Source organism: Taudactylus pleione, unplaced genomic scaffold (assembly GCF_031769625.1).
Source record: "Taudactylus pleione unplaced genomic scaffold, aTauple2 ptg000004l, whole genome shotgun sequence".
Classification (NCBI taxonomy): Eukaryota; Metazoa; Chordata; class Amphibia; order Anura; family Myobatrachidae; genus Taudactylus; species Taudactylus pleione.
In genome coordinates, this window is record NW_028284407.1 from 5,947,907 (window position 1) to 5,974,069 (window position 26,163).

The following is a 26,163-nucleotide window of genomic DNA, read 5'->3' on the forward strand; positions in this document are numbered from 1 at the left end:
TGAGAATCCACTTGCTGAGGAGATTCCCACTTAGAGAAATAATTAATCGCAAAGGGGTATGCAAAAGCCAAACGTTTTTGAGATTGGTACCGTTTACCCGGATTTTTCCACGCCTCCTCTAAATGATCCACTAGCTGACCAAACAGAGGAAATAGTGGCATCACCCTTAATATCCTTAAAGGCGGCATATTTGGATTTGGCCATGGGGGGACAGTCATCCTCAATAACCAAAGCCGTACGGACTGCACGTATAAGGCCTGGTATATAGACCTTAGACTCAGTCTCTAAAGAGGGGCTCCTGGTCAGAAAGGTCAAATATCTCACAGTTGTCAGACGACAGCTCATCCTCATCATATTGAGCTGTCCGAGATGCTAAATGTCGCTTATGCGGCCGCTATGACGACTCCCCTGTAAAACATCCGTCAGGTGTTGCACCGTAGTGGACAAGGAATTAACCCACGCAGGCTCTTGTGAGACCTGGGGGGGCGACAGAGGGAGACACTGGGGTACCATCAACTGTCTGGGGAAGCCTGCATGGGTGACGACACCACTGGCTGCTGCGATAACCTCATCTGGGGGAATGCAGGGGGCGTCGCTAGCTGGCCCACAAGGGTTGTAAGTGCCTTAGCAAAACAAGCCCAGGGCGGTTCCTGTACTGGCGCCGTGACAGAAATTGGGCGTGACATTAGAGAACACGCACTACATAACCGCTCAGTGTTTCCATCACCCTCCGCTAATGGTACATTACATGTGGTACACTTTAGCTGGAGAGGAAAATCAAGTTCACTCTCAGACATGATGAGTGTAACAGAGTGTATGTGACACCTCACAGACAAATACTTGTATAGTGAGGCAATGAACACCCTGCAACACCGCACCGCAAGGGCTTTATCAGAGGAGGACAGCGATAGTTAAAATGGCTGACAGTCAGAAAGTGAAAGTACAGGCAGCAGCGCTAGCAGTTAGTCACATACAATGCAGAAGAAATCCCTGCACTATCAGCGCTGAGTCAACTACACAGAGTCTGGTAGGAAACAGCGCTGCATACACGGACCTTACAGCGGAGGAGAGGTATGCGGGGGGACCCGGACCACACATCCACCGATGATCAACGTCCAACAGCGCTTGCCAAGTCACACAGAGGAAGATTGCCACCTAGGAGCAGAGAGGAGGCGGGCCCGGGGGAGGAGCGCTGACAGAGGGACCAGACTGCTGTGGAAAGGCCGTGCGCAGCGGGGGAGGCGCCGGTTGTAAATAGGGAAGGCGCACTCCCCTGGCTTGCATTTAACCCCCAGGACGCCGGACGTTTCCCGGGGGCATAGTGGAAGCGCAGGTTAGTACCTGGCTCCACGCTGCAGCCAGCCCCCTGCCTGGGGACTTGGGACTGCATTGTCCGGCGGGGACCCTCCGCGGGACCCTGCCGCTTACCTGCCCCCCTTGGATCCGGACACAGTCCAGGTATCTGGGGTCACAGCTAGCTGTGACCCCAGATATCAACCTGAGTCCCCGGATCAGAACCAGCGTTCTGGTACCGGCGGGGTGTAGGAGTGACAGCATGGACGTTATTACTGACTGTCCATGCTGTACAACTCAGATGTGCAGCCACAGCTGTTGTCCTGAAGCCACTCCATTGATATCTTGGCTGTGTGCTTAGGGTCGTTGTCCTGCTGAAAGACGAACCGTCGCCCCAGTCTGAGGTCAAGAGTGCTCTGGAGCAGGTTTTCATCCAGGATGTCTCTGTACATTGCTGCATTCATCTTTCCCTCTATCCTGACTAGTCTCCCAGTTCCTGTCGCTGAAAAACATTCCCACAGCATAATGCTGCCACCACGCTTCACTATAGGGATGGTATTAGCCTGGTGATGAGCATAACGCCTGGCATTCACGCCAAAGAGAACAATCTGTGTCTCATCATGGTCAGAGTCCTTCAAGTGCATCTTGGCAAACTCCAGGCAGGCTGCCATGTGCTTTTTGCTAAGGAGTGGCTTCTGTCTGGCAACTCTACCATACAGGCCTGATTGGTGGATTGCTGCAGAGATGGTTGTCCTTCTGGAAGGTTCTCTTCTCTCCACAGAGGAATGCTGTAGCTCTGACAAAGTGACCATCGGGTTCTTGGTCACCTCCCTGACTAGGGCCCTTCTCCCCCGATCGCTCAGTTTAGACAGCCGGCCAACTCTAGGAAGAGTTGTGGTGGTTCCGAACTTCTTCCATTAACAGAAGATGGAGGCCACTGTGCTCATTGGGACCTTCAAAGCAGCAGATATTTTCCTGTACCCTTCCCCAGATTTGTGCCTCAAGACAATCCTGTCTCCGAGGTCTACAGACAATTCCTTGGACTTCATGCTTGGTTTGTGCTCTGACATGCACTGTCAAGTGTGGGACCTTATATAGACAGGTGAATGCCTTTCAAAATCATGTCCAATCAACTGAATTTACCACGGGTGGACTCCAATTAAGCTGTAGGAACATCTCAAGGATGATCAGTGGAAACAGGATGCACCTGAGCTCAATTTTGAGCTTTATGGCAAAGGAAGTGAACACTTATGTACATGTGATTCTTAGTGTTTTTTTTTTTTTTTTATTAAATTTGCAAAAATCTCAAAAAAAAAAAAAAAAAAACTTTACACGTTGTCATTATGGGGTATTGTGAGGCCGAAAATGCATTTATGCCATTTTGGAATAAGGCTGTAACATAACAAAATGTGTTCCGGATGCACTGTATGGGAGCAAATGACAGTTAATCATATGGTTTTAAACAATGAAAAAAAGGACAAAAAAAAATTTCAAATTGGTTAAATTTGTGTGTTTTAACCAATTTGTCTGAATAACCATTTTTGGCTATTTTCCAGTGTTTGTGAGCAAATGGACGACTGTCATTTGCTCCCATACATTACCAGGTTTTCTTTCCAACCAGCCAGATTAGACAAGTATCTGAAAGAAAATTATATAGTGGATGCCCATCTTAAGATTCAGGGTGCCACTTGCATATGTGCCTGGAGCAAAATAGAGGATCCTGCAGGCCATTAAAAAAAGGAACGACCGTCACTACCATGGATCTCAGAAGATCAGACATAACTGCCTTGATCTTTGTAAATGTCACCTGCGTTTTACCCAAGCTGGAAGATCAAAATATATTTAGGCACTTGACTGCAAATTTGAGGAGTCACTGGTGACCTTCACTGATTAAAGAGTTCCTGGTTTTCATGGACATCAAGGATACTTCCAGTCATGCCATTTATGACCAATTTGTGAGTTCCAATATAAACTATCCACCAGAAGATTAGTGTTTAAGGTTTCGGGTTCAGAATCGACTGAAAAGTTCCATCTGGTTTCTGAACTTAAGGGCCCCATACATCAACTGGCCGATTCTCCTGATTTGGCGATCTCCAACGATCGGCAAAATCCAACAGGTTAGAAATCTCTGACTTGCTGATTCCAATAATTTTTGGGTCAGAATCTGCGATTTGAGGATTTCCAACATGTTGGATTTTACAGATCGTCTGGTAGAATCATCAGCAAAACGGAGCATTGTGTCGATAGATTCTTGACGTCTGTGCCCTTAAAAAAAGGTTCCAATAGAATCCTAACCACTGTTTTTCTAGGACTGGAATAAATCACTCCAGAGGAGACTGAATATTGAATAGTCATCTAGCAGAGCTAGGACCTTGTCTCAGAGAAGGCTTGCGGTTAAAACATGAATAAGCCCCTAGAATTGTAGCATTGACAGGAAGGAAAGGGCTTTTTCCCATTGTGGCCTGACTGATTATCTTATCTTAAGGGACTCAAGTATCCTCTTGGGTTCTAAGTCAGTTTATCAAGCCTTGATTCATAGTATGTCATGCCCTGGCCACTGAAGCAGAGATTTTGGTGCCTATAAGTCCTGCCTCTCCCAGGTATTCTGATGCTATCCCCATGTAGTCGTCCAGTCATTAATTCTGATCTTACTTTACAACTTAATTATCCAGGATGATGTAAAAATGGATCTAAGTGAATGTCCAGATAAATTACATTCAAGCCATCTTTGAGAGTTGCAACATTAGGAAAATAATAATAATGTTCTTTGACAAAAGTGTAATAGGGGCATAAACTTTAGGTTTTAACTCTCATTTATTCCTAAATGACCCCTGGAATAAATAAAAGGACTAGAGTCAGCGTAAGACTTTAAAACTTTTTATCCTGTTTGGTTCACACAGCAAATGGTCTAGCCGAGGAGTGAAGGGAAAGATGCAGACTGTTTCTTTTGAACAATTATAAGAGAGAGTGGCTTCTCATGGTAATGAAGGTCTTCTACACCGTATTTCTTATACCCCTTTTACACCGGAGCTAAAACCCGGGTTTTTGAAGGGTTAACCCGGGCAGCTCCCTGGTGTAAAAGGGGAGAGAGTTGGATCGCCGGGTCGAGTGACCCGGCAATCCAACCCAGGTAACTAGCAGGGTTTAACACGTGCGTAACTCGTGAAACCCTGCTGTGAGAACAGCGCACTCCGGGTCACGATGACCTGGGGTGCGCTGCTAGCCGGCCGATTGGTCCGGCTTCAGAGGCGCTTGGAGATGACGTCATCTCCAAGCGACCACTTTCACTCCGCAAAAGCCGGGTCTATGCAGACCCGACTGCGGTGTGAGTGGCGCTGACTCGGGAATATCCCGAGTCGGCGCCGGCAAAAATCCAGGTCTGATCCGGATAGGAACTTTGTTCCAACTCCGGGTCAGACCCGGAATTTAGGTGGAAAAGGGGTATTAGAGGAATCCAGTGTTCACGTTAAAATATTTTACTCTGAAATGGTGCAGATGGACCCATTGTAAGTAAAGAAAAAAAAAATTATAATAAATTGGTCCAGCAGGATGCTATTAAGCCAATAAGATTCTCCGACCCTTGGTAGCCATTCACTGAGAGCCATTTAATCTGGACAGCTAGATATTGCCAACACTAACATTGTATGGCTAATCTGGTTTATTGAATAAGGAGACTTCCGATCCGACTGCATATTGGGTGTGGATTGAAAGATCTACAGTAAAAAGGTGGACAATGTCTAGATAGACACAAGATGTTAGACAGTCAATAGGTCGACAGGGACAAAGGTCGACAGGTACAAATGGTCGACAGTGTCAAAAGGCAGACACTTTTTTTTTCTTTTCTAACTCTAATCTTCTCACTAACCCTCCCCTTGGTGCCTAACCCTAGCCCTCCCTCCTGGTGCCTAAACCTAACTGTTGGGGTATGTGCCTGACCGTAACCGTTCCTATGAGACCCAGAAACCATGACGTAGGAGCCCAACTGTTGCAAACAATAGATCCCTGTACCCATATAGTCATCAACTCTATCAGCCTCTTACCTTCCTCTAGAGGAGAAAGTTCAGAGACTGACCCCTCCTAGGACTGGACCACTGTATGGCTCTGATGTACAGTATACCCGGATCTAGCTGAAGAAGTTGAATCTAAAATCCTCTCAAAGGAAGAGCAAACCCTTAACAAGCCTCTCCACCGAAACTAGTTCAGTACCTCAAAGTATTGAGGGAGGGGTGGAAGGAAGATGGGATGGACCGAACAATAAAGAAATAAACTGGTAAACTAGCACTACCATTGGCAGCACTATAATAAAAAGTGTCCTACTCCTATAGTATAAACAGGTATCCAAAGACATAGTAGATATAGAGGGAAAGCTTTCAGATTTCAGTGAGTTTCGATTTTTCTTAAAGTGCACATGTTCCTGTCTGTACCTATGGTTCCAGTGACCCGGCCTGAATGTGTGGAATTACATATTGTATAAAATATAGATACCGATGTCAGTGATCATCTTTTACTCGAAAATGCCAGAGGGGGACTCGTTATCTCAAATTGAGTGTGTTTTGCATTATGCACTCTACAAATAAGAGTTTCCTTCTTAACAGCCCCTCGTTTGTTTACCAGGACTATTGTGTTCCATATGCGTCCTGAAAGCTAGTTTGTGATATGGTGGAGAGTGCGTTGGCTGGGGTGATCATCTTCCTGGGGTTAGTGGGCGGAGGCATGAAGCCCTAAACGTTCTTCACCCTCTTGGACCTTGCACCAGCCTCCTCGGTGTGGGTCCCAATGGCCAGCATGGTCTGGACAACAAAAGAGACAATGCAGTATGCACTGCAGATCAAATAGTGAGAAACAAGAGGTCACCCCAGAGTCTCCTATTATAGCAGATCAGTCTGAATTTCCTGGGCACGGAGGAACCAAGGGTCAATTCAATTGTTTTGGGCGCTGTGATAATTAATGGGCACCCAATGTAGCAATTCAATTGTTCACAGGCACCCATTAATTATTGTGCTTGTCGTGCGCAAATAGATGGGGTTTATTGACGAATAAGGCAGGTTGGGAAACCCTAACCCGGACTTTAGACGGGTTTAGCCAAACCATGGACGTTTCGCACATTTCTGCTTGCCTCCTCAGGAGGGGGCAGAGCAGAAATGCTGGCGCAGGTGGCTAATCGCGCCCGAATGGAGCAAAAATTTAACTGTTCAGTCTGCATCCAGCACGGGCGCTAAAAACTAAATCAGTCCAGATGATGACTGCTGTCTTACAGATTACTACCATTCCATTTGTTTTTTTACTTAAAGCGGATCTTCCCAAATATAGATAAGCAATCATGGATTGGAAATGGACAACAACCGGAGTACAATGTACATGCAGCAATCATGCACATCTATATGTAATTGAATGGTTTGAAATACCGGCGGCTAAACCTGCCGGTTCAAATCCCGACAGTGGAAGCCAGACAGGAGGAGATCCTGATGCCAGGTGGTAGGTATCCTAACCCTCCCCTGTCCCCCCCCTCCTGCTAACCCTCCCTTGGTGGCGCCTACCCCTAAGTCCCCCCGGGGGCATCTAAACCTAACCTCCCCTTCACGCACTTTAAACCTCCCGTGGGGGTGCCTAACCTCCCCGCAGTGGCACCTAACCCTAACCCCCCTCTCACCACTACATGTGACTTTACTATTCACAGAACTAAAACGTCCGTTGGGATATTGGTATATTCCATATGTGATTATTATAACAGGGAAAATTCAGATTAATTTTAGGTGCATTAAATATGGTTTTCAAATTCAGAAGCATTCATAAATCTTATTACTGTAAACTACATGTGTGACTTTACTATTCACAACAACACTAAAATGTTCAGTGTGGATTAGGAATATAAATAAACAAAAGTACACCAAAGACATAACTGTATATATTAGAAGTTATAGTATAGGGCAGGGGTGGGCAATAAGCAGCCCTCCAGCTGTTGCTGAACTACACATCCCAGCATGCCTTGCAACACTGTAGCAACACTGTAGCAGTGCCAGGGCATGCTGGGATGTGTAGATCAACAGCAGGGGGGGCCGCTAATTGCCCACCCCTAGCGTAGGGGTTATCAGTGGATATATATTTATATGTATCAAATGGAAAAATCTAATGTTTTAGCAAATTTTAAGAGGCACCAACAGAGAAGTGATTTCTGTGTGATAATGAGTCCATAAGCTGCTCACAGTGCTGGGGACATGATCCAACCAGTGCCTTATCTGCGTGCAGCTTGTGTGATCCTCTAGGATCTTACCACAGTCCAAAAACAGTCAAACACCATTCTAGTAAGTAAATTGGCTGCTGACAAAATGGACTCTATTGTCCGTTTATATGGTAAAACGTAATTACAAACACTCTTTATACAGTGCTGCATAATATAGAGCCAGTATATAGATAAGACGGTAAGCTATAAAAAAAAAAAAAAACTCATCTAATTCTGTGCCATGCTTCTGTATAAAGGTCAATTGGCTTAAAACATGACCAGGTCCAGGGAGTGCAGTTTTTATTAGTCACCTTGGAGACGACTCCTAGAGTTAAATTTACTAAAGTGAGAGTATTTAGAAGTGAGTTTAGAAGAGATGCTGCAACCAATCAGATTTTACTTACCATTTAACTAACACCTTAATCTAGAAGATAATAGCTAGAATCTGATTGGTTGCTATGGGCAACATCTCTAAAACTCACTTCTAAAAACTCTCACTTTAGTAAATTTACCCCCTAGTCTCCACGGAGACTAGAAAATGCAACACCTATCCTTGATCAGGCTCCTGGGCCATTTTTAGAGAGGAACTGTAAAATATATACCTCTTCCAACCAGAGCTGCACTGGACATCACTGGGTTCCCATTACAGGAAGGCCGCTGACTACTGCAATAAAGTAGCACACAGTGTCATGCCACTGTCCCCAAAAGCCTGTGTTGGGAGCCAGTTATAAAGTGTTGTGTTGCTGAAGTGATTGCATAACTCTTTCTAACATCAGAAGAATCTAATAGGATGGAGAAAAACTAAACAAAACATACCTGTTGGGCTGTCAGAGTGATCTCCGTGTTGCAGATGGATGCCTGCAGCATCAACTGAGTTTACTGTAACAGTCTGAAGGTTTGGCAACTGACCACTACTTAAACTAACTGGAGTACCCCCTCCGGAAACTTGGCCAAGTGTCAGCGTCTGCACAGGTGTCAATGTTATTTGTTGAGGAGACGAATTCTGAATCTGCAAGTTTTGCAAGTTCTGAACACCTTGAACTTGAAATGTTTGCCAGGCAATCTGGCCAGAAGGAGTCACCGTTTGGGCTTGAATTAAGAACGTTCCTGGATTGAGCTGCAACTGAAGGTTTTGCAATGCTTGTGATGATATGCCTTGACCTCCAGCCTGAACAGCTTGAATCGCCTGCTGAGCAATGCTTTGCACAAGTTGGGCTTGACTGGTTGTCTGCTGGCTATCTTGAAGCTGGATCTGCTGTACCATTGGTTGTGACGCGGACACCTGAATATTGTGTGACTCGTCAGAAATTGAAGTCTGGATGTAGTTTCCCTGAAGATCAGATGTTTGCACATGCCCAGATGGACTGTCAGACAAATTGTTTGCACCCTGTTGAAGCATTCCTGTACTATCTATAGTAACAGGAAGCTGAGATGAAGCCGAGGTTGGCACAAACAAATCTGTATCCGAGTTTGTATCACCAGCATCAGGAGAAACATGCTCTGCAGTCCTTTCAGAAGTATCAGAACTGTCTATGGCTTGCCCCGCACTTATCAAGTGTCCGTCTGCAGTAATGCCCGTCATTGCTTCAGAGCTACCAGAAAGACCCAATGAATCTAGGTCAACACTGTTTATGGGAACAAATGTGATGTTGCCAGGAAGGCCAAGTGGGACATTAGCAACGACCTGGGTTTGGCCACCGTATGATGAGCCACCAATTGTAACTCCTTGAATCTGCTGCAGTTGACCAGCTTGTGTTAATATATTTGGACTTGATGACAAAAGGCTACCAGAATGGTTTCCAGGAATAATTTGAATTTGACCAGATTCTTGGTCTAACCCACCATTATCAGATGTGGCAAAGCCGAGTTGGACCTGCTGACCATCAGATGTTTGAAGCTGCGGTATAACTTGATACTGTACATTAGACAGGGTACCATTAGCAGTGTCTGATCCTTGTGCTACAGAGAACAGATGCTGATTTTGAAGAGTCTGAATGGGCAGAACATACTGTCCACTTGATGTTACTGTAGCACCACTGGGAAGCTGGACTATGTTTCCAGCCTCATCCTTTAGCGCAGCCTGAGCTGGAGTCAACACTTCCCATCTATTTGGACCGCCTGTTAACTGCACTGATTGTAAATCTTCAGCCTGTAGGAGAACAGTAAGGAACAAAATCAATGCAAGACCATGTTAATCTGCAATCAGATAAATATTTGCATCAATAGCTAAAGTATTACATTTAAAAAGGGATTAGTTATTCTTACAAGGAGTGTACATTATTGGCTATTCCACTGCATATTAACTTTTTCAGGGTCATTAGTTGTCCATAACTATCGTAGAATATTTTTTTGGAACTCTGGCCTAAACCATCCCTGAAGCAGGTGGTATGGGAGAATATGGAATAGTTACTAGACCAGGCAGTTTGAGCAATCCATCTGTCCATAATCCAAAAGCCTCAAAACACTGTTATAAGTACTTGAGGAAAGAGTAGATAAACTTTTCTAGATGCTACACAACTACAAGCTTCAAGATGTGTACTAGTACAAGCACTAGCGTCTGTTGCTCTACTCCATAACTAGTGAGAGGAGGAACAAATCAAGCTGAATTAGAGTAACGTGACTTTAGAGAACCTTCAACTATCTGCCACCACTAAGGTATGGTAAACAAATTGAGGTAAAATGGATCTTAATACAAAAAAAAAAAAATGTATAAGGACTAAATGTTTGTGATTCTGGCCCATCTAGTTGTCTTAGTTACAATCCACAAATTATTAAACACACTATGGGGGGGGTAGGAGTCAATTTCGCGGGATGGACGCTGTTCTGGAATGGCAACATTGCATCCAGTGACAGTTTTCCCGTAATTGGCTGATATGTACGGATATGAGCATGGTGGCACATAGCCAGTAACTGAATTCCCTCTATGGATGCCTGCCAAGAAAAATTTCTTTCCACAGAAGAGAAGCTAAAAATCTCATTTTTGGATACTATATGGTGGACAACTAGTGTCACCAAACCAGCTTAAATGACCCTGCACAACATCTAGTGGTATAAACATTACATTTCTAATGAACAGGGAACACAAATAAATCAAATTAATTCAAATGCATTTTTTAAGCCAAAATAATATGCTACATAATTGAATAAGCAGAATGTTTACACACGCATTGATACTTCAAATAGAATCAAAAGCTGAAACAGTTTCAAATGTTGGAATCTGACAAGAAGTCACCAGCATATCTATTACATGTGTATAGAATTGTAGTTATATATGCAAAGATAAGAAAAGCCGTAATGGCAGATTAGAGGCAGAGAAGAAAGCTTTTCCAAAAACCAAAGTAGTAGCAACGCTGCACTTATCCTCACCCAAACAAACTGCTGTGTGATGTTGTTGGCTCTGACAAGGTTTTCATATTTTCTGAGGCCGATCTAACAGTGAAGAAAGCATTATATAAGCTTCTGACATTTTACATAATAATAATGAGAACTGTAGGAAACTTGCCTATCCGATTTATCTTACACTAAGATTTAAACCAACACAGGGATAAAAATGATAGTTTCTCTTAAATAGCAAATAAAAAAAACAAAACAAAAAAAAACAACCACAGTATGTGCTGTAATCATTAGTCATTTATAATATAGGCATCATTGTAACCTCTGGTCATGTCGAGATATGGGTCCATATCCTATTATCCGTGATAGACCATTTTTTTTTGCCAAAAAGCGGCTTATCGATCGAAAAAATACTTATCAGGCAATCCTATTAGCCGCGGTTTACGCATGTGCGAATTCTACATAGCTATCATGTCCCACTTCAAGCACTTGAAAAGTTGCGCAAAACCCCTATTTTAATGTAAAAATGTTGGGACTTGATCTAGAACCCCCTGGACACCTCCCTGACTAATTAGGCAAAAATATATTTTTAAATTAGCTTAATTGGGCCAATAATGTTATTTTTGGGGGGTGAAAAAGTAAAAATTGCTGGAAAATGGGTTTAAAGTAGTGGGACAGGTATAAGGGGGGGAGGGGGTGTTCATGGATGTGCCAGGTGTTTTGAACACTGCAGGTGCAAGTGACAGGTGTATTTTGAACATTTAATAAAAGTACACTATAACTTGAAAACATACATTGACCCATTTTAAAGTACCCAGAATTTAACCACAGCATTTATTTTGCCCCCCAAAAAATTATTGCTTTCTATCTTTTTTCACTGTTAAGAGAAAAATTCATAGAACAGCCATTTGACAACTTAAGAGCTCCAAAGCCTTTGATTATGGCCACTAACATTAATAATGTTAGCCTATATTAGTTTACTTTTTTGGGGGGTACAGGCTGATTTCCCCGTTTTCTACAGTAACTTTCGCCTGTCATCCCTGCAAGAGTTATTGAGTGAATGTGTACTTGCGTCTTTTGCAATAGGATTGCCAGATGAGTGGGAGTTGCGCATACATGCGAAAAGTGACATTCGGGCGAATAGTGCGAAAAGTTTCCATCTGCAAAGCCGTAACGTTTTTCGAGTCTAATAGGATATGGCCCATAACCTTATTGCTCACAATCTGCATATAGCCATAAAGAGAGCAACAAACTCATGATACAGCATCACAGGTTTGGGATTAAAAAAAAAACAAACATAAAAAAAACCCCACAACATTAATAAAGAAAACATAAATAAATGCCTCATAATGTGCCTACTCTAAGCCATCACCATTCTCTGGCTTGGAATCATTTATCACATTGAAAAGAAAAATAAATAAATAAAGCCACTTATGCTGGCCATACACGCTACAATTATCGGGGCGATCCGCCTGATATCGGCGGATCGCCCCGATAATTGTAGCAAGTGTGCGGGCGACCGAGGGTTAAATATTGCTCGGTCGGGCATGCAGGATTGTCCAGCATGCCCGTCCGATGCGATATTTACTCTGTAACTGTCGGCCGCACTGGGCAGTGTATGCCCAGCTCGGCCGACAGACAGACAGTTCCTGTGTTCCTTCCTACGGAAGGAATAGGGAAATGTCTCCTCCCCTGGGGGCGGAGCGCGGATGTCGGGCTATACACTGAGATTTCTCTCACAGTGTATGCCGGCGACATCTGCGGCTGGCAGCCGGCCAGATAAAATGTCTGTCGGTCTGACAGACATTTTATCTGGCTGTGTATGCCCAGCATAAGTTATCCTTTGTTATATCACCACCTACAATTTCTTCTGTTCAGGAATCTTTGTGTGTAAATTTCTGAGAACCTTTAATAAACAGATTTAAAAAAATAATTTCAGTCTGTAAGTAACTATCTAAAAGTCAATTAAAAAAAAAAAAAAATGAACAGATTGAGCTCCAGGGGGGGATGCTCCACGTAGACCGCTGTCCTGGATCTTTGGGTATAGATGGGAATCTGACTGGACCTCCCACCCAGATTTCCACTTAGCAGCCATTTTAATGTGATGAACGCAAATTGCTCAAATGCTTTATATGGAAAGCAGTTTTGAGCACAAGTTGGAAGCCAATATAATTTTCTCATATTGGTTCCTAGATTTCAGACTTAATACTGTATTAGAGGCAGAATACCAAGACGGTAAAAATGTAAATACCATTAAAAAATAACTTAATCTAATTAAAATGTAATGTAATGTGAGCATTGGAATTAAAACCTATAGCTATTTTAAAAAAAGGAACAGAACACACATTAGTTCGAGTGCACAAATCACTAAAAAGGCATGTCCACTGCAATGTAAAATGCAATATATATTTTGTTAGTGATCTTGAACACTTTTAGAGGGAGTTCGGAAAGTTCCTCCGCAGTGACTGTGTGCCAAGTGTGAGACAGTCCAAAAGGCCGCAGGCGCCCTTTACTTATCACGATTGTCGTGCCCAAATGTAAAGTCCTGGTTAGAGCGTACAAACAGGAGGGTACTCAAACAATTGAATTTCACTCTCCAATAGAACACACAATAGTCCCAAAGATTTCTGCATTCTTTACAGTTATAGGTTTATAATGTTTCTTTTTTTTTGGGATGGGGGGGAGGGGGAAGAGAAATTAATAAATATATTAAAAAAAAAACTATACATGTAGAAACTTCACAGGGAAAAAAACAAAAACAAAAAACGTTTAGTCTATGTGGATGCAAAAGAAAAAGGCAGGTGAGCGGGCCAGGTGAGATATATTATCTACACGTTCAGACCCCCCCCTCTTCTTATGACACATCCTAGGCAATCACATGAAGAGGTCTAACCGTCCAGTACAAACTTAAAATTTGTTTTCAAATCAATTTACAGACATCCTGCACATGGTAAAGCAGTGACATATTTCTAATATCTGAATTAAATAGGGTTCTGTATATACAGGAGTAATACATTTTCTATATTGAACCAGTAAATGTTCTATGTTTAAGAGTAGTCTTGTGTATGAAATAATGTCTGCTAGTTCCATTAACAATTAAGAAAATAACTCAGAGAAAAATAAATAAATCACTGCTCCAGGTACAAAAAGTAAGGAAAACATCATTGTTCCAGAAAAAAAAAAAAAAAAAAAAATCTAAAATTCTTCAGAGATGGCTCCAGAACCATAAAGGAACAGTGTCTATATAGCTGAGACACCAGTCAGTAGAGAAACAACATATTGGTGCTTCTAAAACGGTGCATACACACAGTCAGATTTTCTTTCAGATTTGAACGATAAAGATTTAAAAAATCGCTCCTATCTGAAAGAAAATCTGACGTGTGCCTGCAAGGATGAACGATGCGCGTTCCCGTTTGTCAGATAATGATATCGGACATCTGATGTGCTTGCAGTCATATTTGGTCGATTTCATTCATTAATTTTAATACAGGCTGAAATCGTTCAAATTGTTTGTAAAATCGTTCATCTGACATATCAGACCGTGTGTATGCACCACTAGTGTACAGCAGCCAGATTATAATATGGTTCCACACTTGAACCAAACAATAGACAAAACAGCCAAATAGTTGCGATGTTAGTGCCTTTTAAGTAGAGATGTGCGGGTTCGGTTTTACTCTGTTCTTTTCGACAAAATTATCGCAAGTTCGAATTAGTTCGGATTTATTTTATTGGCTATCCAAAGCACGTTGATAGCCGATAGCCAATAAAATGCAGTTTTTGAGATCCAAACATATCAGAGTAAAACCGAAACCGCACATCTCTACTTTTAAGTATAACCTAAGGGGGGTATCCAATTAGCCGCAGTAAATTACCATGGCTAATTACCTCGCCCGGGGCTATCCAAATAGCTCCAAAGTCGGCCTGTCGCAGGCACTTATCGGGGAGGGTTTTTTCGGGAGCTGATGTGTCCTGAAAAAGAACCCACGTTAATTGCCGTTTTCCACCTGTAAAAAGGCGAAAACACATGGGTCCGCAAGCTTATCGAGGCACCTATGTGTTTTCGGTAGAACTATCCTATTATTTCGCCTGAAATAATAGAATAGGGTGGAAAGAAAACCGTTGAAAATCGGGGATTATCAGCGAAAAATCCCTGTTTTTCGACAATCAGGGCTAATTGGATACCGCTCTATGCATGTGAAAACAAATAAACATGTAAAATTGATGTTTAATATTGAACAACTAAAAAATAATAATAATGACTTCCCTTAAATTTCTTAGGGATTCTTTTGTATGCTGAGCACCAAAAATCATGGTGATATGAAATAAGACATTCAAACAATTGTGTAATTATGGAGGGGATATAACTTGGTGTGATTTGAATAGCACCGGGAATGAGTTCCCGAGCTATTAAATTGTCCCCCATCGCACCCCTCACTTAAATCGGGAAATCCATGTTACCGCGCCTTAAGCTGGGTAATAGTGGCAGTAACCAGCATTCTCCAACTTAAGCCCGATGCCGTTTTCGGGCTTAGCTTGTGCACTAACAGCATCGCAGCACTAGTTTAGTCGGATTTCCTCTAGCGCAGCCAATTAAATAGGTCTGGGAACTTATTCCCAGTGCTATTCAACATCACGCTGAATTGAATCGCCCCCACCGTTTGTAAAATTACATAGCAAAAAGTACTTTTGATAGGATAAAATTATGCCCTTTTGATTTTTGCGGTGTGTAATGCTTTTTTGTTTACTTGATAAGGGAAATCAAAGCGAGGTGTGTGTGTGTCTGCTTGTTTGGGTAATGGATTGTCCTCCAACCAGAAATCCTTAAGAGCTCATGCAGTTACATAGATATAAAATGGTCAAACAATAGTGCATATCGTTATGGATAAAACTAGAATTTAATAACAGGCTATACTATACTGTATAACACAATAAAAAACAATTAACAGATCAGAACCATACCAGAACAGCTCTCTAAAAAAAAAATAAGAGAGAGAATTAGTGAAAATATAGGTAGGGATGCTACTGATCAACCCTTCTTGGCACCTAAAGTACTGCGGTGCTGGGTACAAGTTTTCTTTTGAAAAGTCCAAATGGCAAACATGTCTGATAACAAACACGGTTTGGGTGATATTAAATTGTTATAGCACGTTCGGTCTTGCATCTAAAATTACGGGAGATCGTGGTGTACTATTTAATATCTGCCAATCTTCGCACCCGGGGGACGCAAGCAGAAATGCTGGTGCCAGCAGCTGATCGCGCCTGGCAGGAGCAACAACTGAATAGCTCCGTTGGATGCGAAGGGGGGTTGAAACAATTGAATTCCGCCATTAATTTCAAGACAGTCCATGTAGGACTCAAAATGCATTGGTTATTGGAGCTCTGCTTGACCATTTTATATCCATGCAAGAGCTCTAAAGGATTTCTGGTTGAGGATGATCCATTACCTAAGCATACAGTTAGCCATGCACTGCATATTGATTTCCTGTCTCAAGTAATCAGGAAATTCAAAGGGGCATTACCCACTGGAAAAATCTAAAGATCATAATCTAATTCTATCAACTGAACTTCATGCTATATAATTTCACAAACCGTATTACACAAATGGTTTATTTCATATTACCACGATTGTCATTTAACTGCATACAAAAGAATTTAAGGCTTTCAGGAAAGTTAATTTGTATTATAAACAGTCGAGTCACATTATTATGACCACCTCCTACATTTGATGTTGGCAGCGCGTAGACCAAGAAGTCACATGCCATGCGCTGGCTTGGTGGGTATATAAGGTGTGCGATAGGCCGTCTGCACACATATCACTCATTGCGGTCATGGGTAAAAGCGGCGATTTGTCAGAGTTGCAAAAAGGGATGATAATTGGCTTTCGGGCCAAGGGTAGCAGTATTTCTGAAACAGCGCAGTTTGTGAACTGTTCGCGTGCTGCTGGTGTATAGTGACTGGACAAATGGCACCATTGCGAATAACCGAAGTGGAAACTGTGGAGAACCACGTGCCATTGATGTAAGAGGTGAACGTCGGCTACGAAGGTGCGCGAGGGCCGACTGAAACGGTACAGTGGAGCAGATCACTGTCAAAATGAACCTGGGGGCAGCCAGGCGTGTGTCTAAAACGACAGTTCAGCGAACCCTGCTGTGCATGGGGCTCTGAAGCGAATGGATGGTCACTGCATCTATGCTAACGAAGGTGCATCGGCGGAAAAGACTTCAATTTTCATGCCTGTATCGGAATTGGACCTCTTGCCTTCTCCGATGAGTCACGTTTTTTGCTTCATCGAACGGATGGATGTTGGTGTGTCAAGCGAGAAACATCGGAGAACAAACACCTTGAAACCATTGCTGGAAGAACACAAGCTGGTTGTGGCAGAGTTATGGTCTGGAGAATGTTTTCATGGCATTCTCTGGGCCCACTCATACATGTGGTAGGCACCCACAACTGATTTGGTTATGAATCCATCCTTGCAGAGCACCCAAACATGCTGATTGACTTCCCTGAGGTGGATGGGATCTTCCAGCAAGACCATGTGACATGTCAAACGGCTAGAAATGTCCGACAGTGATTGGACGAGCAGGACCAGGACTTCCAAGTACTTCCCTGGCCCCTAATTCCCTGGACTTAACCTAATTGAGCATCTGTGGGACCACCTTGATCGTTGCATTCGCTCTAGGAATACTCCACCACGCACCCTCCAGCAGCTGTAGGATGCACTGTAGCAGCATGGCTCCAGATACCTGTGCCAACCTACCAGCACCTTATTGAGTCACTCCCAGTCCATCTAGCTCATGTCCGTGCTGCACACAGCAGTTACACTGGCTATTAGCTGGTGGTCATAATGTGACTTGACTGTGTATATTTAACAATTGTATATTACACATATATTGGGCGGAATTCAATTATTTTCATCCCCTATCGCGCCCGACGGAGCTATTCTATTCTTGCTCCTGTCAGGCGCGATCAGCTGCCAAGCACTACATTTCAGCTCGCAGCCCCTGGGGGATGAGAGCTGAAATGTGCGAAAAGTGACATGTTTGGGCGCCCAAACACCACTTTTCGTGATCGCGCCCAGCACTTTGGTCGGGGTTAGCCGATTTACGCGGCTAAACCCGATCACTTTGGGTGCGATTAGCGTGAAAAGCTGGCACAATTGAATAGCGGCCCGCGATCTCCTGTCACTTTAGAAGGGAGATGCGGGCCGCGAAAACAATTGAATTCCGCCCATTGTGTGTTTTATTTATGGTTTTACAGGTATAGTTGTAATGTGTTAGCACCTTTCAAGTACATTTTATCTTGGAAATTAATTTGAAGTTGTCACCTTACTTTTAGCTGAACAAAAATATCTTTTTTTTTTTTTCAATGGGCGGTATTCAATTGTTATAGCACGCCAGATATCGCGTCTAAAGTGACGGGAGATCATGGGGTGCTATTCAATTGATGTCGATCTTCGCGTTGATCGCGCCCAAAGAGCTCAGGTTTAGCCATGTGAAACTGTTACACCGGACCAATGTGCTGGGCGCGATCGTGAAAAGTGCCGTTTGGGCACCCAAACGGGTCACTTTTCGCACGGGTGCGTGCTGAAATGCCAGTGCCGGCAACTGACCACGCCCGATAAGAGCAACAATTGAATAGCTCAGTCAGGCGTGAAGGGGGGTTGAAACAATTGAATTCCGCACAATATCTTCACATCTATTTGAATTTGACCCTGTACTGTTTCAGCCACCTGTCTGACAAAGTGAACAGACATTTACTAACAAGTTCCAAGTTGCTTTTAACACAACTCCAATGGTGACTAACGGCTACTCTGATCCTATATGCCGATTTTGTAGGACTGAAAATGTTAGTGGACCCTTGGCATGTATGCATTACTATCTTCATTTGCCTGTACTGTACTATGCTATCTATGCTTTTTTTTTTAGATCAGGGATGGGGAACCTCAGGCCCGAGGGCTGTATAAGGCCCGCGGAATTATTTGGTCTGGCCCTCTGAGCTTTTTTCTGCTAGCCTCATCTGGCTAGTAGGGTGCCTAGAATGGCACCCTGCAGCCAGAATCTATGCAGTAGTAGCGCCTGCAGCATCCTAAGGACGCTTCAGACGGTCACACCGCTGCCCTTACATTGCTGTAATCACCAGCAACTGTGGCCCCGCCCCCGGGTGACATCACATGGAGGCGCGTGGCCTGCACCTGGCCCGTGAATAATGTTATATATATCAAAATGGCCCTGGCCAGAAAAAAGGTTCCCCACCCGTTTTAGATATTAATAAAGAAACCAATTAATTTACAATTGAATTGATGGTAATATCTCTGAAGTCAAGCTGTGGATACATGGTATAGAGATCTATATATGTAGTTAGCAGCAGACACACTATTGTAAAAGAAAATCAGCATACACTAGATCTCTTTTTTTTTTTTTATTGGTCTGTGCAGAGGTGAATACACTGGTGAAAATACTGAACCCTTAAGGCACCTAATCACCTCACAGCTGTCTGGTGCTTCCTTATCAGGCCCTGACTGCTGTGTTGGGCTATAATGAATACAGATGTTAGGTCTGTACAACTTTTGTCTCTCCCGATGTTGTGAAACTACAAGACCCAGCATACCCTAACACATAGCAGCTGAGATTTTTGTTTTGTTTTTTAGATCTGTGAACACATTTCCAGGGATTTCTAAACTCTTAAGCTGAGTAAACGATGTGTGTACCCAGCAATGCGACAGACGACCCCCCCAACATATCAGGTGGCTAGTACACATTAGACAACCTGGTGCCCGACTGCACGATATGTCGGCCCCTGCCACGGGTCATCATTCGCATTGTCAGATTGCGCAGCATGTAGGGCCAACCTGACGATGTAGCTGAGGACCCAGCGGGAGCGCACAATGGACGACATAGTGGGTAAATACCAGACAATTTTGAGGATTTGTCATTCTGATCAGTCAGAATCTGGCAAATCGTTCAAAAAAATAATTTAGTGTGTACCCAGCTTTATTCACTGTTTGGAGAAGGCCTGTTCATAAAGCTGCATTATAACTATGTATGGAGGATATTATTTTAAAGCTGCACTACAACCTGCAGGTTACATTTTACCCACTCCTCCCAATAAAGACCTTACAAACCACAATATAATCATTGCAGCTTGTGACTGGCCCTCCCGCTCACACCCCTCCTCAACACACTATTCAGCCAGGGGCAGCCCAAAAGGCTTCAGCTAGAAGAGGGACAAGGTTAGTAAAGCGCAATGTGTAAGCAGCAGTACAGCTTTAAAGATCAGGGCTCTTTCAAAAAGGTTGCACAAAGGCCTTATTACTCCTCGTGTTCTAGATATATCTAAAAGTCTTATCTCTAATAGCAGTGGTGACCAAACTCACTCATCATGGACCCCAGTGACTAGAAAACATGAACTGCGGGGATCCCCAGGACAGAGTTTAGTCTCTACTACCCTATAGTGTAAATCATGCAAACTTTTCTTTTTTGAAGATTGTCAGTCAACTGCCTACAAATGCAAAAAAGCTGCCAAAAACAGTTTTCACACTATAGAATCAGACTTAAGCTAGGTACACACAACACAATTATTGGGCCAACCAGTCGATAATCTTATGATCGGCCCGATAATTGTATAATGCGTATGCAGGAACAATAGCCGTTAAATGGCTTCAAACGCTTTTGCAAACTGTTGGATCGGGAGGTTGCATCTTATGAGCTGCACAGCCGATCCGAGATCAAAGGAAAAGTACACACAGAGTAATGGGGCCCATCCATCAGCGATGTAATGCCGCGATCCCGCAATGCGGCAACCCGGCATAGCAGAAATCCAACATGTTGGATTTTCCCGATTTGACGATCATAGTCAAATCGCCAACATTTAACATGGAAAATGTCTGCGATCCAGCGACAGATTGCAGAACATTGATGGTGGGAGGTCGGCGTTTCCACCCGGAAACGCAGACACTTCCCATTGCATTGCAAAATCCGGTCTCTGATGTATGGCCACCTTAAGAAATTACTCAGGGTGTACTGCCTTTGTCGGATTGGAGCGTTTATAGGATTGCAGCACATATCAGTGTATACCTATCTTAAGAAATGATCACAGATGTGTTTCATACATCATTAACATTTACTTAGCATTATCAGCTGGTCACTGTTTCACTTCTCAAACCCCATCCTCTCTTCAAATGCTTTAAAAGCAGAAACAGCCAGCTTCACATATCCACCCAGATGACAATATTCACAAGTATTTCTCACCAATTAACATTCTGCAGGTAACTTTAGCACCTGGATCACACGCAGCTCATCGTTTCCAGGATGAACATGTACACTCGGGAGGCAGCACTCATTAAAGATATTCTAAAAGATCATCCTTTATTTTTCCCAAACACTAAACTAAATAATCTAAGCAAAATATTGGTATTTCAACTAGGTTTCTTTTCAAGCCATGATGAATTTGTGGAACCAAGCTCCGTAAGCTGCAGTTTGTACAACAATTTCAAACCCTACCACTCTCTATAGGGCATGGAGCATTATGTAGTTTGAACTAGTTTCATATACAACCCCCATGCAGATACAGTTTGCCCTATTCTCCAAGCTACAAGGGACCAGAATGTAAACTTGTAACTCATTGCACAGTGCTGAGATTGTCTTAGCACTGACGTTTGCTGCTTTGAAGGACTACGAGAGAAAGACTATCCCAACTATTTCATTATGTACTGCCTAGTTAAAGGGGGATGCCATTCTATTACTCCTGCCCTAGAACCACTTCAAACCTTAATAAAACATATCTACTTTTCCTTTGACCCCATAGGCCCAAATTCAATTATCTGCAAGTTCTGTTATCCTATTCAATTAGAAATCTGCATTAAGTTAAACACTGGTCTCTACGGGAGCAATTCAATTCCCAGCGCGGCAACACAGCTCAATTGCCTGCACATCACACCCTGCACTCAAGTCGGGAGATGCAGTATACTACGACTAATGCCCGGGACTTAGTCGCGCTAAACTGCATTTTCTAACTTAAGTGCCAGTAAATACTGTTACCAAACATGATGCTGCCCCGAGGCACTAGTTAAGTCGGATTTGTGCTCACATCTCAGGAGAGAGCGAGCAGAAATCCCCTAGTCGCGGGTGGTAACTGAATTTAAAGCGGATTTTAGTGTGCAGCAGCTGAGTAGATGAAAAGTAGGGAATCAAATTATTTTTTATTAGTAAATATGTCAGAACCCTTGGTACACCCCTCCCAATGAATAATCATGCACTTAGAGGTATTTGGCCAATAAAGGACATGTCATTTTCCAGGTGATTTTCTGTAACAAACGCAAAAAGTTGAATTATGTACAGTAGGACATGTATTGGGAACAGTGACCGCAAATACGCGCTATAGCGCTTAATTTACCCGAATATGAGGATTGGGGAACTCAGTTTTGGAAAATGGGTGGGTCGCCTGGGTGGGTCGCCGGGGACGTGCTTCGCTGACCAACTTGTTGCTTCTGAATCAATGATTGTATAGTCCTCCCTGGCCGGGACAGGGAGACATCAAAGTGGAGGTGGAGCCAGACCTTTAGCGCCTTGCCACCTGGATGCTGTGTCCCCTGGCACCACAGACACACAAGTGGTTCCCGGCAGCACAGGCGCGAGAATGGCTACTTGCACCACAGAGACCCAGACAGCTCCAGGCACACCACGGCGGCACCCGGAGTGAGGAAGGCACAAAAGGTGGCACCCAGCATTAGGACGGTCCCCGGCACTTCAAGGACACGGGCAGCATATTGTGAAAGTGGGCCAGGCACCCGGCTACACGAGGAGCTGTGAGGAGAAGACACTGTCCGCGCGTGTGGCTGCACTGACCTGGTGGATAATTCAGGTAAGTTTAAGTGGGTGGGGGAATGGGTTGGTGTAGTGGTGCTATGACGGATGCTGCTGCTAACAGTGAAGAGGAGCGGGCTGCTAGAAGGGGGTACCACCATTTAGCAAAGCAGTAGCGCTGGTGGGGGGCTTACTGCTACTTTAAGGTGCCCCTTCTATCTACAGTTACGCCCTCCCTACCCCCCAAGCACTGCCTGACCTGACACTAACCTCATCCCTACCCACAGTACAGCCCCAGCTATCGACCCTTACCCCCTCCCTACCACCAGTGCTGCCTGCATCAAACGACCTCCTTGCCCCCCACTACTGCCCAAACTGCTATCTACCTTTGCCTCCTCTTTAAACCCCATTACTGACTGCCCAAATCCACTCCTTGCCCCCCCAGTACTCCACCAGCTGCTATCTACCTTTGTCCCTACCTACCCCACTACTGCTTGCCCCTAACCCTCTCCTTGCCTGCAGTACTGTCTCAGCTGCCATCTACCTTTGCCCCCTCCCTACCCCCAGTACAGCCTACCCCTAACCCCCTCATTGCTCCCCAGTACTGTGCCAGCTGTTGCCTACACTTTACCCCTCTCTACCCCCAGTACTGCCTGCCCTTACTCCCCTCTATCCCCAGCTCTACCCCAACCTCTCTCTGCCTATGATCTCCAGCTCTACTTCAACTGCTGCATGCCCTAAATCCCCTCTACACCAACTACTACCTGCCCCCAGCACTGTCCGAACTACTGCCATCCCCCCCCCCCCCCTAATATGTGATGGAACCAAGAAACTGTGGAGTTGGACCCCTATTTTTGAAAGTGAGGGGTCCCTGGCAGCCACAATTTTTATTGCTCAGCACGATCACGGGGGAATCACAATTGTTTCTCCCAATATTTTTGAAAATTGCTTGCTTACAACAATTAAAAAAAAGAAAGAAAAAAAAAAAATCACAATACAGGCATTTCTCCATACCAACATCATATTCTAGAGGCTTTGATATGAAGAAAACCACTTTACTATCAATTTTTTACTGTTAATAAAATTTTTTTTTAAAAACTGTAAACCGCAGTCATTTGACACCTTTTAAGAAACTATAATACTTTGCTTATGGCACAGCCTGCTATACTTTATGCAGCCAATCCCGTGTATTTTGGGAACAAGGAGACGGCCATCATGAGGCTGGTCGCACAAACAACTGAATAGCTCACATCTGATTAGATGGAAGCTATGGGCACGAGAAAAACCTGTGAGCCCAAAAGCCTGACCAAGTGTGAACCCAGGAGCATAATGTTCTGGAGCCAAAAATAAATAAGGCCGTTTCTAATTGAATCTATTGCATAGGTAGTAATAAGGGGACCCCAAAAACATTCTAGAAGCCCAAATTGGGGTCTGCTTTACAGTATCGGTATCTGTAAAGAAGTTACCTCAAAATACCTTAATCTACACAAACTTGCATAATCAAAGATTACGCATCTGTACACATCCATGCCTGCAACCACCAGTGAGTGAGGAACTAGCACTGTACCACATAAATCCTGGAACAATAAATATCTACAGAAGGAGTACTAGATCCTTAAACTGCCTGGAGCCAGGAACTAGCTCAGTTTCTGTATACGTGAACATGTTTCATGAACCGCTAAAATGGTTATCCTGCAAGCTTTAGTATCAAGTCTACACTGAAAACTAAAGGCCCCACACACGGGGCAATTATAGCAGGCAATCCGACTGATTGGTGCAATTTGCCTGCTATATCGCACAGTGTATGGCCCCAATATTGGGTCGAGCACACTCCGCGGGGTCGTGCATGGCACCCCCTTATCTCTCTGCAGGACCATAGGATCAGGGGATGCGATGTGCGATCCCATTCATTGCTATGCAGGCGAGACAGGGGGAGTCGGCATATCAGCAGTCGGCCACCCGATCACACTGTGTGCAGACCGCCCGATATGTCGGACGACGGATCCCCTGTCGTCTCGCACGGTTATATCGCACCATGTATGGGGGACTTAAGAAATGTTCTGAAAACATTTGTGGGCTCCAAACGTTTAATACAGACCATCTTGATCATCGCTCCACTTTGAGTCCAAGGTGCCTCTCTCGGCTAAATAAAGGTAACACAACATGGTGCAGTGAGTTGGGTACATACCAAGTAACTTCTGTTCAATCCAGGGATATTTATAATTAACAGTTAGTAAAAACATATCCTTAAAAAAGGTAATAAAATAGGATATGAGGGAAGTGCACTTCAATGACGCTGCCCGTTACATTTCATCCTAACCCACATGTAAACCTTAAAACTATGTGTATAGAGATACCTACTTAAAGAAAGTTAATCTGTCACTGTTTTCGGTTCAAATGGGACACAGCATTTAGGAGTAGAATATATGGTCTCTTATTTTGGATAGCTGCAAGTTTGTTTTTTAAATGATTGTGTCCATTAAGAGATGCAAAAACCCAATTATTCTGTGTAAATGCACAAAATGCGACCAACCAGTTCAAGCATAGCATTCAGGGCCTGATTCAGCAAGCGCTGAGCACTCACAACCAGGTCGATGGTGGCCCACAGCGCATGCGCACGACGGAACCGGCTCCGTTGTGCGCATGCGCGAGACCCGGCTATCGACGGGCAATCCGTCGCTCCGGGTCTCGCACCAAAGGGGGCGAGCTGTCGATGTTGAGTGACAGCTCGCCCCCTTTGGTGGGCGGGCCAGGGGGGTGGCTGCCCAAATGGAGGAGTTCCCATGAGAACACCTGCTGTTTGGGGCGGCCCCACTGACATCACGAGTGATGTTAGTGGAGAGATTCCGGCTCTGTTAGAGCCGAAATCTCTCTGGGGCTTGCGGCCACGAGACCTTACCACAAGGGGCTCGTCTTGACCATCATCATGGCCGCTCGCTATAGCGGTGGGTGGTCAACCACAGCTATGCGAGCGGCCAAGAGGCCGCTCAAGAAAAAAAAAAAGCCCGGCCCTGATTCAGAGCGAGCGGCTCTGAATCAGGCCCTCAGTGCAGCGCTTGGGCACATCTAATAACAGGAAATCTAATCTATTCTTCTCTATATGACTTTATAAGATCAGGGGCTTACATTAACAGTACCAAATGCAGAGTGCGTACAATGTACAAAAAATGCCACATACTACAAGGCACGATACAGCTCTGAATTTGCGAAATGGCTTCACAAACTAAGTTTCAAACCTAAGCCACAATTTGCTTGGTTTTGAAGCTTGTAACCCTCCTTACTATATACATATATTTCTAGATTGCTCATACATTTATATGAACACACAGTGGCCATGGGAATTCAATTGAATGCAATGTTGAATAGCGCCGGGAAAGAGTGCCCAGAGCTATGCAATTGGACGCGCTGTAAACCCCGACTTGAGGATTTCTGCTTGCACTCTCCTGAGGTGAAACAAACTTACCGCATGCTTTAAAAGCATCGCACCTAGCCCTTAAGACGGAGAATGCCATT

At 44.0% G+C, this 26,163-nt stretch overlaps 1 protein-coding gene across 2 annotated transcripts in view; it reads right to left on the reverse strand.

Moving 5' to 3' along the window:
* The window catches only part of SP3 (Sp3 transcription factor), a 57,409-nt gene that overhangs the window by 26,485 nt on the left and 4,761 nt on the right, over positions 1-26,163 (reverse strand). The window contains exons 3-4 of one of the 2 annotated variants that reach the window (XM_088472117.1): positions 10,880-10,942; positions 8,330-9,662 (exon numbers count right to left, since the gene is read on the reverse strand). In XM_088472117.1, coding sequence (XP_088328243.1) covers positions 8,330-9,662; positions 10,880-10,942 — 1,396 coding nt within the window. The remainder of the gene's footprint in view (positions 1-8,329; positions 9,663-10,879; positions 10,943-26,163) is intronic. The other variant, XM_088472195.1, reaches the window with a different exon arrangement.